Here is a 14635-nt window from a genome sequence, read left to right on the forward strand (position 1 = left end):
TGAACATGATCAATAAGCAAATAATATGTTGAGATTTGCTTACGAGATTCAAGTATCGAAAAAATAAATCATATGTACATGGAAATGTAAACATTGGTGGTGTTTGATCGTTTCGGAATGGAAGAGCAACCATCAATTCAGCTATACACAAACAGAAATGAAGCATATCATATATGAAGTAGCTATGTATGTTAGTCCAAGAAATTATCCATCGCTCGACGTATGGCACCCAAAGCTTCTGCATCATTTGCAGTCGACGGAATTTCTAATGCCTGCCGGATTTCTGCATTTGATGTCCGAAGGAATGGATTGCATGCCTTCTCCATCTTTAATGTACTTGGAATCTGAAACATCACGGCCTTACCTCAATCGGATCACGATCATTTTTTACAAAACTCATGAACTTCATGAGCTATGTTACTCGGACCCAAATGTGGCTTTTGGATATGATTAGTTTGATACAAATATTGACATATATGTCAAGCATAGATGGTTTAAGAAAAACGAAGAGTCCGGATAACATAACTCACTAGTATAATTTTAACATTTTAAACTTCAGGAGATCCTAGAAACCAGTTAAGAAAGAAAATAATAACTCTCGGAAATTACCGTAGGCAATCCCTTGTTGCGAAGGTGAGCTACATGGGTGGCATAAGCCTGAAGGGCATCATTCTTGGGCTCTATAGATAAAGCATATTTCGAATTACTCTGCCAAAACGGACACGTGTATTGTTAGAACCTATCGGAATTGTCCGGGAAGGTTAAGTGATTGGGGTCCAAAAATAAGTAGACTAACCAAAGTAAATTCATGACCACAGTATATATTTGTATCATCAGGCAGCAACATAATCCGCTGTAGAGAAGAAAGCATCTGCCAGATAGAACTCAGATGTCATGATAGTATCAAAAACTATGAAGATTTGCCGGATTATAAAAGGATTGAGATATATACCACCAGAAATCTAGAATAAAACTAAGAAGTTTTAATTTAACTCCATGAACCTTCAGTTAGAATAAAAAGAAACTAGTGTCGAAAATATCAGAATGACACGTGCAATTGTAAATGAAGTTAGGGTGTCGACAGTCAGCTACAATATGATAAAATATAGATGTCAGGATTACTTTCTCTGGCGTTCCTTCCAAAAGCTTGCCACATGATAAGCTTAACAAAGTGTCTCCGGTAAATATTGCCCGAGAACCAGGAAAATAGAAGCTAATATGGCCTGCATATGACAAAATAAAATTTTAAAAAGAATTCTCATTAACTTTTGATATTAAAAAAAGTATATAATTCATGTGATTTCCAATGGAACTGGCAAACAAATCTAACCTCGGGTATGACCAGGAGTTTCCATGATTTGTACCTCATGACCTTCAAACATCCACTTTTCCCCATCATTTAGAACAATATCAATTCCGGGAATCCTATCCTTGTCTATTCCAGAACCGATCACCTTCATGAAAAACCACAATTACTGTTGTTATTATTATTATGGCTATTATGAACAAGAACCAAAGGACATATTAGGCTACAGATAGCTATGCCATAGATGAGCTGATAATTTGAGAGAAAATTAACTATCTGATACGGGCTGAAAGGTGACAGAAAACTTAGAACTAGATAAAATTTGTCATACCTTTGCACCATACCTTGCTTTTAACTCTGTATTCCCACCAGTGTGGTCGTGATGGTGGTTGGTATTCAATATATAAGTCAAATTCCAGTCTTTACGGCTCAAAGCATCAATAATCGGTACTGCTTCTGAAGGATCAACGACTCCAACAGTGCCTGTGTCCACATCATGTAAAAGATACGCATAATTGTCTCCAAGACATGGTACCTGAAAAAATAGGAAAAAAAACAGTTAGGGAAAGGCTCATATCAAATGTACATGAAAACTGTAATTTTAACCTTCAACAACAAGAAGTCGAACGAATCATTTTTCATGTCAAACAAGAAATGCAACAAACAGTCGAGCAAAAGCAATAGTGAAAAACCTGCAATTAAAGATTGAAAGAGTTTTGCTCACCAACTCAATTTGTAATGAGGAAGACATATTTGAAACGCTGCAAAACTCTGCAACCCTAAGAGATCGACTCGCTCCACTCAAGGTTTTGAAGGGAATCGATAGCAAGCGCATAAGGCCATACACGAGACCCTTTCTAATGCAAAGTTGCCTCTTGCCAAACCAGACACAAAGCCCACTCCTCACCTAAAACATTCGAAAGCAGGCTTTCAAACTTAAATACTAAGCCAACATATACACAAGAAAAAAGGGACCGGCAATAATAATCAACAGATTTTAGAGAAGCTCCATGGAAAATAATAATGAAAATTCATATCGAAATTCAAAGCATTTGTCCTTACAATCGAGATCCTAAACCACCAATATCTAATTTTTTTTTATGGAAACACCAATACTATGCATGACACGATTTCACAGCTTGGATGTCCATAATTCCAAATAGAATAAAAACAAATTGATCAAAACTGAAGTTCCATTCGAAGTAGAGGCTTCTTTCGTGAAGCCGATGTTAGTCCAACTTTTCATTCTTTTTTCTCCAGAAGTAGCTATGTTCAACAGATAATTGGACAGGTATAAAATCCTCAAAATAGTTGTCTTTCTCTTAACACAAGTTCTGATTGTCTTTCTTTAACACAAGTTCTGATTGTCCTAATTAAGGTAAAACTATAAGAAAAACATGACTGAATTTTGGAAGATTGCAATAAAAGTAAGAATGGCACAAAAATCAAACCAAATATCACAAACAATACCAAAAAGATCATAGCAATACCAAAAAAAAAACCCATTTCCTCAATTAGCCACAACATGACAAAAAAATCAGATCTTTGCCATTACATTTTCATTTCTGTTCCCCAAAAAAAGTTGGAAATTCAACAGAAGAAAAAACAAACATGCAAAATAAAAAGAAAAAAAGAAAAAGGAACGAAACGGAAGGAAGGAAGAAGCAAACCCTGGAACAAGGAAAGGAGGGCATAGCAGATGAAGCTTTACAGAGTGTCACGGGGCTAGACTGCTGCTAGCAAGCTCGTGCAGCCTTAGACGTTTTCTTGGTCGAAAACCGGCTAAGTGACCCGAACCTTCACTAAACAAGAATGCTTAGAAAGTTGTTAACCCAAAGAAAATTGAGGAAAATAAAGAGATGGGCGATCTAAAGGAAGAAGAGAGATTTGAGAGTGAATACTAGTTTGTATTTCTCAACTTGAGGTGTGTAAATGAAGGGGGGTGAGCCTCCTTTTATAGTTGGAGTCCCCTACAATGAACGGTTGGGATTAAAATACATCAATGACCAAGATGAGAGCTCTACACTATTTACAACAAGTGGGCAATGAGTTGGCATCATTATCTTCTAAGATAATGCTAAATAATTATCATGTCTCCAAGGTGGATTGGATCAGCTCACTTGGGTCTTCTAGAAGGCCCAGAACGTGGTAAAGATAGTCTTTGGCAGCCTTGATTGTGTTGAGTTCGGTCATGGGCCTGTGACATTCTCCCCCACTAGTTCTAGCGACGCCCTCTTCGCGCGGCTAGAGTGAAACTGGTCTATCTTATCTCGGAATTGCCATAAGTCTTCGGAAGGCTCCCAACTTCCTTCACTCTCGGGAAGTCCCTTCCACTGAACAAGGTATTCATGCCTTGGTCGATATCCCACTCTATGAACGGCTCTCTCCGCATGGATGGCCCTACTTCCTTCTTGTAAGAGACTTTTACCCCGACTGGCGCTCAGTGTGACTTGCCTCGATCTAGTTCTTCCTCATCCTGATGGTATGGCTTCAATAAACTCACATGGAACACAGGATGAGCTTTGATGGTCGGAGGCAACTTCAATCTATAGGCCATGGTGCCTACTCGCTTTAGAACTTTGAATGGCCCCTCGTATCTTTGCACAAGCCCTTTGTGATATGGGTTGCGCAAGATCCCACTTAATTTGGCAAGGACTAGGTCACCAACCTCAAAATTGACGTCCCGATGCTTTCGATCCGCCCACTTCTTGGTTCGCTTCCCGGCCTTGTGCAAGCAAGCTCGGGCTAGTTCATGTTGTTCCTGCCACTCCTTGGCAAATTGGTATGCTATTGGATTCGGTCCCTTGTACCCGGTCGCAATTGCATTTGGTGTGAGCGGTTGTTGTCCGGTAACTATCTCAAATGGACTCTGATTGATCGCTTCACTCCTCTGCAAATTGTAGGAAAATTGGGCTATATCCAATAATTTTGGCCAGTCATGTTACGTGGCACTCACATAGTGCCTCAAGTATGTCTCTACGAGCGCATTCACTCTCTCGGTCTGCTCATCCGTCTGTGGATGAACACTTGTCGAGAAGTTCAAGCTTGATCACATCAACTTGAACAACTCCTTCCAGAACCTCCCAGTGAACCTTGTGTCTCGATCACTGATAATCGTCTTTGGAATGCCCCAGTACTTCACCACGTGCTTTAGAAAAAGACGAGCGGCTTCCTCGGCTAGGCATACTTTGGATGCTGGGATAAAGGTACCATACTTGGAAAATCTATCGATCACTACCATGATGCTAGAAAATCCATCGGTAACCGGCAGACCGACAATAAAATCCATAGAAAGACTCTCCCATGGTCTTTCAGGGATTGGCAAAGGCTACAACAACCCAGCTGGTTTCTTTTGCTCAATCTTGTCTTGCTGGCACACAAGACATGTCTTCACATAGGCCTCAACATCATTGCCCATGTGCGGCCAATAATAGTGTTCGGCTATCAAGGCCAAAGTCCGGTGGATCCCCGGATGTCCCGCCCACTTGGAATCGTGACATTCATTCATGAGCTCTTTTCGTAATCCTTCAAATTGCGGCACATAGAGGCTGTGTCCTCGAGCATATAATTAGCCTCCCTCGAGCCAAAATTTTTGAGTCTTACCCTCAGTGGAAAGCTCCATTAACGAAGTGGCCATCGGATCATGTGACAACCCCTCCTTGATGCGTTCCCGCATCTGTCCTGTCGGCATACTGACGAACTCCATGTCGTACCTTCGGCTTAAGGCATCGACTACGAAATTTACTTTTCCGGATTTGTGCTCGAAGGAAAAATCAAACTCGACAAGAAATTCTTGCCATCGAGCCTGCTTCGGCGACAACTTCTTCTGGGTTAGGAAGTAACTGTTGGCAACATTGTCGGTAAACACTATGAACTTGGACCCAAGTAAATAATGTCGTCATGTGCGCAAGCAGTGCACAACTGCCATCATCTCCTTCTCATGGACCGTGTATCGCCTTTCGGTCTCGTTAAGCTTCCGACTTTCATAAGCAACCGGATGTCCTTCTTACATTAGGACGCCACTAATAGCAACGTCGGATGCATCGGTGAATACTTCGAAGGACTTGGTGTGATCAGACAACACCAAGACTGGCTCGCTTATCATAGCAAGCTTGAGTTCGTCAAAGGCACTTTGACACTTTGGGCTCCAATCCCACCTTTTGTCTTTCTTCAATAACTCGGTTAAGGGGGCGGCGATTTTAGAGTATCCTTTGATAAAACGCCGGTAATAGTTGGCAAACCCCAAGGATGACCTCAGCTCCGTCATCTTGGTTGGCACCTTCCATTCTTCAATGGCTCGAATCTTGTCCCTGTCCATCCAGATCTTGCCACCTCCAACAATATGGCCAAGGAAGGGGACCTCTGTTTGGGCAAATGAGAAATGAGCACTTCTCCTCTTTAACATAGAGCTCATTATCTCGCAACACCAAGAACACTTGCTTCAAGTGTTCGACATGCTCCTCCAACGTCTTGCTATAGATGACGATGTCGTCGAGGTAGACAACAACGAATCGATCCAAGAAGAGCTATAACACCTTGTTCATCAAGGTGCAGAAAGTGGCTGGAGAATTCGTGAGGCCAAAGGGCATCACAAGGTATTCATACGAACCGTACCTGGTCACACAGGCTATCTTCGGTTCATCTCCCTCGGCTATCTTTACTTGGTAATAGCCCGATCGCAAGTCCAACTTGGTGAACCACCTTGCACCACCAAGCTGATCGAACAAGTCCGCAATAAGAGGAATCGGGTACTTGTTCTTTACTGTGAGCTTATTCAAAACCCGGTAATCGATGCACATCCGCAAAGAACCATCGTGTTTCTTTTGAAACAACACCGAAGCTCCATAGGGGGACTTCGATGGTCGAATGTAACCAGCATTGAGGAGATCCTTCAATTGTCTGCGCATCTCTTTTAACTCGGGCGGAGCCATTCGGTAAGGGGCTCGAGCGAGTGGCTCCGCATTTGGCACAAGCTCAATCTTGTGATCTACCTCCCTCTTTGGAGGCAATTTCTTGGGTAACTCGGCAGGCATCACGTCTTTGAATTCTGCCAAAACGTGGCTCACCACGTCGGGAACATCTTTGGTTGTGGCTAGCTCGTCACACACCAAGACAACTAGGAAGATCGGTTCCTCCTTGCATACCTCCTTTAAGAATTGAATCACGGATAAAACTTTGGCCCCTACTTTTGACCCTCAGCTTACTGGAACGATACATTGTTGCTTTTGATCCAGGATGCACAAGCAATCGGGAAAGGGTACCGGGAAAGCATTGATCCTTTCCAAGAAACTTAAGCCAAGAACAAAATCGAAATCATCAAGAGGAATTACCTTAATGGTTTCTCTTCCAGACCATCCCCCAACGGTTAGCTCGATTCCTTTTGCGACCCCCGCAATCAGAACTTCTTCGGCATTCACGGTTTTGATGGAACCATTCACCTTCTCCACATGAAGGCCAAGTCTCTTGGCCACTGGTTCGGACATGAACAATTCTGAGGCACCGGTGTCCACTAGTGCATTCAGTTTTTGGCCAGCAACGTTGACGTCCACGAACATCAACCCCTTCTTCTTTCGACCCTTCTTGACCTCCATGGTGCTCAGAATGGAGCCAAGCTTAAGAGTCTCACTCTCTTCCTCATTTTTCTCCTTGATGGCTGAGAGTTTGTTCCTCTGCGAACAGTCCCTCGCCAAGTGCCCTTGGCCCTTGCAGTTGTAACATTGGATAATTGGCTTATCTTTCTTGTCGAAGTGTTTACTATTCGATGACCTTCCACTGCCACTCGAATCTTTGTCGGATCTGGATGCCCTGTCCCTATCACTACTGCTGTCTCGAAACTTTGGCTTTGGTTTGGAGTCCACACTCTTGACGCCAAGCTCAATGACTGACTCGGCCGTCGTCAAGGCAGTCGAGAGATCCTTGACCCCTCGTCGCCTTAGCTCGTTCTTCGCCCATGGTTTTAGCCCATCCATGAAGGTGAAGAACCCGTCCTCTTCACTTAAACTCGGGACTTGGAGATTTACTTCGGCGAACTTTCGAACATGCTCCCTTAATGACCCTTCTTGCTTGAGACGCCTCAGTTTGGACTGTGCCTCATATTCGGCATACTCCGGGTATAATTGTTCCTTGAACTCCGCTTGGAACTCTTTCCACGTTGCGATGGCATAAGTACTACGCTTCACATCGTTGCATCTACGTCGCTACCACATGAGGGCAACCTCGGACAAGTAAACGCTAGCGATACTTACTTTCTTGGCATCCTCCGTGATGTATGTGGCCGCAAAGTATTGGTCCAGCCCCCAAAGGAAATTCTCGACATCTTGGGCTGACCTGGACCCTTTGAACTTCTCCGGCTTAGGGATGTCGCCCAAGGTTTTGGGTGCAATCGTGGTTGCGCTATTTCCGAACGCAGCTTTGCACACCAACAACTCGGTCATGAGCAACTCGACCTCCCTCTTTAGCTTTGCCACCTCAGAATCGGAACCCTCACTCTTGAGTTCCTCAAATTCCTTCCTTAAAGCCACAACCATGGCTTCTAAGGAATCACCACGATCGGTTGTCCTTGCATCTAACTCGTTGAGTGAATCCTGAACCTCCTCCTTGATAGAATCCAATGAATCTAGCTTATCGAGATCTATCGATCCCAGCCTTTCAAGGTCTACGGACTCCAGCATGTCCAGCACTGCCCTGGCTTCCGTCATGGAACCTTCGAGCCTGGTAACCTTCTCCTGGAGGGATGCGAGAACATCTCTTGATGGTGCTCTCTTCTTTGCAGAATTTTGGGACTCATTTCCCTCAGAACCTCCCACATCACCATGTTGTGGTGCCATTTCTGTTAGCAAATTAAATTGAACGAGTTGTGAGTAAACAGAACTTACCCGGTTTCGTACCTTTCACCAAACTCGGTCGAAACGATTGTTGCTTGCCCACAACGGCACGCTCTGATACCACTTGTAACGAGGCTAGACTGCTGCTAGCAAGCTCGTGCGACCTTAGACGTTTTCTTGGTCGAAAACCGGCTAAGTGACCCGAACCTTCACTAAGCAAGAATGCTTAGAAAGTTGCTAACCCAAAAGAAATTGGGGAAAATAAAGAGATGGGCGATCTAAATGAAGAAGAGAGATTTGAGAGTGAATACTAGTTTGTATTTCTCAACTTGAGGTGTGTAAATGAAGGGGGTGAGCCTCCTTTTATAGTTGGAGTCCCCTACAATGAACGGTTGGGATTAAAATACATCAATGACCAAGATGAGAGCTCTACACTATTTACAACAAGTGGGCAATGAGTTGGCATCATTATCTTCTAAGATAATGCTAAATAATTATCATATCTCCAAGGTGGATTGGATCAGCTCACTTGGGTTTTCTAGAAGGCCCATAACGTGGTAAAGATAGTCTTTGGCAGCCTTGATTGTGTTGAGTTCGGTCATGGGCTGACGGTCTGTGACAAGAGCATCGGGTTCAAACTTTATCTCTCTAAAATGAGTTTTCTTTCTTTTAAGAGTTATTTCTCTCGTTAAAGAGAGAACACTAAAGTAGTTGTGGGCTGGCACTCGATTATGTTTTTGTTTATGTGGGGGGAAGAGGAGGAGAAGAAGGCAAAAGACAGAAACTTTGATTTTTAGGTAAAAAATAATTGATTTTTTCGTGTAAGAAAAAAGTATTTTTTCTATTTATTTTGTAAGGCAGAGAAAGAAAATATGTTTAAATAAAACAAAAAGTTTTATTTTTAAAAGGAAGAAAATTAAAGTAAATATTATTTCAATTTATTTCTCTCACAGTTAATAGAATATTTTAAATAAAACAAAAAGTTTTTTTAAAAGAGGAGAAACTAAATTACATAATCACCCACCGATGAAATCAAAATTTTTCCATCTGCATCTTTTTTATACTTTATACGTGATTTTGATTTTGATTTTATTAGAAAATATCATAATCTTCTCAAATGATAATAGATTCTTCGATTTTTTATCTTTCGATCTCTATCATCAATTGTCTGATAAGTCTGAAATTTGGCTATATTAATCAACTTGTTATTCTCTCGCGGTCCATCATTTAATTACTAAATACCCCGTAAGCCTATCTATTGAATTTTTAACAGTAAATACTAAAATGAAAAAAATATTAAATATTATGTATGATTTAAAAAAAATAATTATTAAAAAAATAAAATTGATAGTTTATGTATTAAATACATAGTTTATCTTAATTTTAACAAATAAGCTTGAATGATAAGTTTACAGCTGGTGAGAAAGTAAAGGAAGTAAATCCATTGGATGATTGACACGTGGAAGTGTTGTTGGGCTATCTATGTAGGTGTCTTGTTTGCTGTCACCTTTTGCAATCGACCTCTTTGAAATGTTCTCCCCACCTTTATTGAACCTTTCTAATTACTAATTTTAGGCTGATTTTTTTATTTCGTAAAGTAATACATTTTTATAATTATTTCTTCGTGTTTGTTATAGGACACTCTAAAGATGTATTGTAGTCTATGTGTCTCCTCTCCCAATCCTCTATATAAATTTGGGATAAATTTGGGAGAGACACATAGAATGTAATAAATTTCTGATATTTTTTTTATATTTTAGATAAAAAAAATAAATTATACGAGTGACCACTTAACTATGGTTAAAAATCATTTTGACAACCGATATTTTAATTTTATCAAACATACCATCCAATTATTTAAATAGTTTAATCAAGTCATTGACCGTTAACATTTTAACAGTGGAAGTGAGGTGACAATTAAAATTTAACTGAGAGAATGACTCTCAGTCAATTTTTTTAATATAATTATATATTTGGTCCTTGTTACTTACATAAGAGGTCAATTTGATCGTTAAATTCAATAAATTTAATCCTTTATTTTTGTTTTAACTTATTAAATATATTTTCTATAAATCATTTAATAATATGGAGCATTGGGTATGTAAATGTTTCGATCTCACCAGAAATATGGAACACATTGATGAATCGTTGAAACTCATCTTCTTATTTCAATATTTCTTTCCTTTTTCTCCTGTTTAAACATTGGGTTTCTTCTTTGCGCAGTGGTAAGTTAAAGCTGTTGGTATTTTTTTTGGTTTGGTTTCCGAGAAAACCGTAAGAAATGAAGAAAGAAAAGGAATTTTGCAAAGACACAATTTTATTATTTAAGATATATAAAATATTATTAAATATCAGTAAAGAATTTACATACTATAATACAATATATATACACTTATTGTCCATTATATATCAAATGATTAAATTTATTGAATTTAATTAAAATTAGGATTAAATTGACATCTAGTGTAAGTAACAAGGACTAAATATATAATTATACCAATAAGTTAACTTAGGAGTCATTATCTTGGTTAAATTTTAACTGTCACGCCACATTTGTTAAAATTTAATGGCCAGTGGCTTGATTGAACCATGACTTGATTGAACAATTTAAATAGTTAGGTGGTCTCTTTGATCAAATTGAAACATCGTTGCTCAAAATGATTTATGACCATAATTAAATGGTCACCCGTGTAGTTTACCCATAAAAAAAATTGGGAAGGCTAAATTGGGGGAAGGGAGAGACGCACTGTCATTGCACCATGTTGGGGAGGGGGACGCATTGTGGTATAGGGAAGCATGGTGTTTCATGTGATTTTAGAGAGACGTAGAACTCCAATATGTATTGTAGCATTCACCTCATTCGAGTAAATAATCTCTCGAGTGTATTATTTGAATAATTTTTTTTCGACTGCATTATTACAAAAATTCACCCAAATAAAAACATTGATTTCAAATGAGTTCATTGCATCATATATCCCCAAACTATAGTTCTTATTTCAAATTGGTCCTTATACTTTAAACATTTCAATTTCATCCTCAAACTATTACTCTAATTCTAAATTAATCCCCAAACTTTTGAATCTTCCAATTTCATCTCCATATTCATCCAACTATGTAATCAATTTCAACCATATTTCAACCTAAATTTTATTTTTCAAACATATAATAATATAACTTGGGCTGACAATTTTATTAATGAGGAATGTGATTAGTATATGCGTATAGTTTGGGATTAAATTGAAATGTTTAAAAAGTTTGAGGACTAATTTAGAATGAAGATTATAGTTTGGGGATGAAACTGAAATGCTCAAAAGTTTGATAACTAATTTAGAATGACAATCATAGTTTATGGATGAAATTGGAATATTTAAAAGTTTAGCAACCGATTTAGAACATAGGTCATAACTGACGGACATGAGATGCAATTAACCCAGTTTTTAAAAAGATACAAATTCAAGTTGGACAAGCTGTTTTCATTTGTATAATTTAAGTGAACAAATACAAATGTGATATAAAAAAAAAAAACCTTGCACTTTACACCCCAAACTTTTCTTATGATATTTATTACCCCATTTAAACCTTAAACCCCATGTTGGATTTATATACACAAGTGATGATTTAGTATGCCCTGATCTTTGCCAGTAGAGTGGCCTCTCACTTTTTCGATTTTGTTTCACCTGTTCGGACGGGTGGTGACGGCTGCGATCCGCCACCACCTAGAGCAGCAGCAGCGGATTCAACATGAGTAAGAAGATACTCGTATATTTTCTTCCTTAGCCGACTGATATTCTCGGATGAAACATGTGGAGTAGTCTCTTCTCCTTCCTCGTCGTTGTCTTTGCTTGAACTGATTTCGTCTAACCAGTCATTGACACTCTTCAGCTGTGTCAACATCCCAGCTATCTGATCATTATTGGATAAAGCGGATGTGTCGACGTCGGCATCCAAGAATTTCTCCACAAATCCTAAGAACCAATCCTGAGATTCCATTCGCAGCATTTCGGCCAAATCAACAGCCTCGTCAAGGCCATTTCCCCTTGTCCATTCCGGTGGTGGTTCGACTGGTAGTTTAGGGCCAAGGCCGGAAACATCCCCTGCTTTAGGGAGAATACCCTGTGCTACAAGCTTAGAACTGATTACCGGACGGGTTTTCGCTTGGGATTTTGCAGAAGCATTCTTAGAAATATTTTCCAGAATTAAAATGTTTTGATTGGCAGAGATAGCCTTCTGGCTTTGTGCAGTAAGAGAGTGCTAAGAGTTTTTGAGGTGATGTCAGGGTTACAAGTTAACATAAAGAAGAGCAGACTGTTTGGAGTAAACATATCTCCAGAGGAGGTTCAAAATTGGGCTGATTCAATTGGTTGTGATGTTGGTAGTTTCCCCTCTAACTATCTAGGTCTTCCACTAGGTACAACAAAGAATTCCTCATTTATTTGGGATCCGGTAGTGTAGAACTTTCAATCAAAATTGGCAGGTTGGAGGGAAGCTACTCTATCATTAGCTAGAAGATTGGTTTTGATCAAATCTGTTTTATGCTCACTGCCTACGTTTTTCCTGTCGATGTTTAAGATTTCAGCTTCAATTCTTAAGTCTCTCAATTCTATTATGGCTAATTTTCTATGGGGAGGTGGCATTGGTAAGAATAAAATTCATTGGGTTAATTGGGAGGAAGTGTGTAAACCCAAGAATGAGGGCGGATTGGGAGTTCGTAATCTGAGTTGCATGAACAGAGCATTGCTAGGGAAATGGTCTTGGAGGTTTGCAAACGAAAGAAATTTTGTTTGGAGGAGGTTTGTTTGTTCTAAATATAACTTTGATTCCTCAAGGCTTTTGTTCGATAGTAAGCTTCCATGTTCTATTTCTTGGCAGTGGAGATCAGTGACTAATAATTATTTCAAGCAAGACTCCTTTGGTTTAAAGTTCTGTTCTTTATGTTATTTTCAAGTTGGGGATGGTAAACACATTCTTTTTTGGCAGGATGTTTGGGCTTCAGATTATCCGTTAAAGGTCCTATTCCCAAGACTGTTTTCGATTGCTGCTAATAATTCAGGAAAACTATGTGAATTTGGGAAATTCCATTCATCGGGTTGGTTTTGGGATGTTCAAGTTAGAAGAAATTTAAATGATTGGGAGATGGAACAATGGTGTAATTTGATGAGCATTATTTCTCATGTTTATCTGTCTAAAGATTCCAAGGATGGCTTGCTTTGGAAAGGTAGTGGGGATGGTATATTTTCAGTCAACTCGTGTTAAGAGTTGTGCTACAGGTTCAGAGGAGTCTCAATTCTGGTTGAAAATTGTTTGGCGAGTAGTACCACCAAAGGTTGAAACATTTCTGTGGCAAATTGTAAAGCAAAAACTGGTTGTTAAATCTGAATTGATTAAAAGAGGAGTTCAAGGTATTGATGATGTTTTATGTCCTCTTTGTAAAAAGATTGAAGAGTCTTCCTCGCATCTATTATTTACTTGTCCAGTAGTGTGGTTATTATGGAACAAATTTTTACAGTTTTGGAATTTCAGTTCTGTTTTTCATGCAGATGCTAAAACGTTTCTATTATGTTGGGATGAGTTGAAGTCTAATTCTACAATTTGGTCTTTCATTCCTGGGGCTGTTATTTGGACTATTTGGAAAACCAGAAATTTTATTGTTTTTGAAGGGGGAAAGCTAGACCAGTTAGAAATGTTCTTCTTAGCAAGGGTTAGGCTTGCCTCGTGGTTTTTAGCTAAGTATAAGGACATCTCTATTCCTAAAGACTCTTTAATTTATGACCCTTCTTTAGGGGATTTACACTCGTCCTACAATTTCATGAAGTCCTCTGTATTAACCTGGCTTCCTCCTCCTATAGGCTTCATAAAATTGAATGTGGATGCTGCCACCACCAGTGATTGGTTGAAAAGCGGACTAGGAGGTATTTTAAGGATCATTCGGGAGCAATTTTAGGTTCTTTTCAAGAGCCTAATGGTCGGACCTCAACATTAAAGGAACTCAAAGCTATCCAAAGGGGTCTGATTTTCGTCGCTTCTTTCAAGGGAGGATAATGTTCGACTGATTGTTGAAAGCGACAGTAAGGTAGCAGTGGACTGGATTAACATTGTTGATTCTTATCCAGTTGTGTATGCTGTTATTGTTAAGGATATTGTTGATAATCTTAGGGTTTGTTCCTATCAAAAAATAATAATCTTAGGGTTTGTGGGGGGATTGTTAGATGGGTTGTTAGGTTAGCTAATTCGGATGCTGATGCCTTAGCAAAGGTTGGTATAGGCTGAATTTTATGTGTTTTGTACTGATCAAGTGGGTTTCTTGTTCTTGATCAGAAGGGAGTTATGACTATTTGTAAGGGTTTATGGGATTTTATCTAGGTTGTAATCCTACTTTATTTTAATAAAGTTCTAAGGCGCTCTTTTCCATCTGTCGCTGATTAAGGAGCTTATTCATAAGCTCCATTAATCAAGAAGGTGGTTTTTAATGAGACCTTCAAATCTTATCAAAAAAAAGATCAATAAG

At 39.3% G+C, this 14635-nt stretch overlaps 2 protein-coding genes across 2 annotated transcripts; both read right to left on the reverse strand.

The window, feature by feature from the left end:
* Positions 1-78: 78 nt before the first annotated feature.
* LOC120169408 (probable hydroxyacylglutathione hydrolase 2, chloroplastic) lies at positions 79-3015 on the reverse strand. The gene is made up of 8 exons (XM_039177545.1): positions 2977-3015; positions 2031-2213; positions 1638-1841; positions 1331-1454; positions 1127-1223; positions 797-875; positions 610-708; positions 79-344 (listed from the first exon to the last, which is right to left on the reverse strand). The coding sequence occupies exons 1-8, from the start codon at positions 2998-3000 to the stop codon at positions 192-194; spliced, it is 963 nt and encodes a 320-aa protein (XP_039033476.1). The 5' UTR covers positions 3001-3015; the 3' UTR covers positions 79-191.
* A 2817-nt stretch (positions 3016-5832) lies between these two features.
* On the reverse strand, positions 5833-8133 carry LOC120169792. Its single transcript, XM_039177904.1, has 3 exons — positions 7552-8133; positions 6511-7503; positions 5833-6453 (listed from the first exon to the last, which is right to left on the reverse strand). Exons 1-3 carry the CDS (start codon positions 8131-8133, stop codon positions 5833-5835), a joined length of 2196 nt encoding a protein of 731 aa, XP_039033835.1.
* Between the last annotated feature and the right edge of the window lie 6502 nt (positions 8134-14635).

The sequence above is a fragment of the Hibiscus syriacus genome, unplaced genomic scaffold (genome assembly GCF_006381635.1).
Source record: "Hibiscus syriacus cultivar Baekdansim isolate YM2019G1 unplaced genomic scaffold, ASM638163v2 tig00111769_pilon, whole genome shotgun sequence".
Classification (NCBI taxonomy): domain Eukaryota; kingdom Viridiplantae; phylum Streptophyta; class Magnoliopsida; order Malvales; family Malvaceae; genus Hibiscus; species Hibiscus syriacus.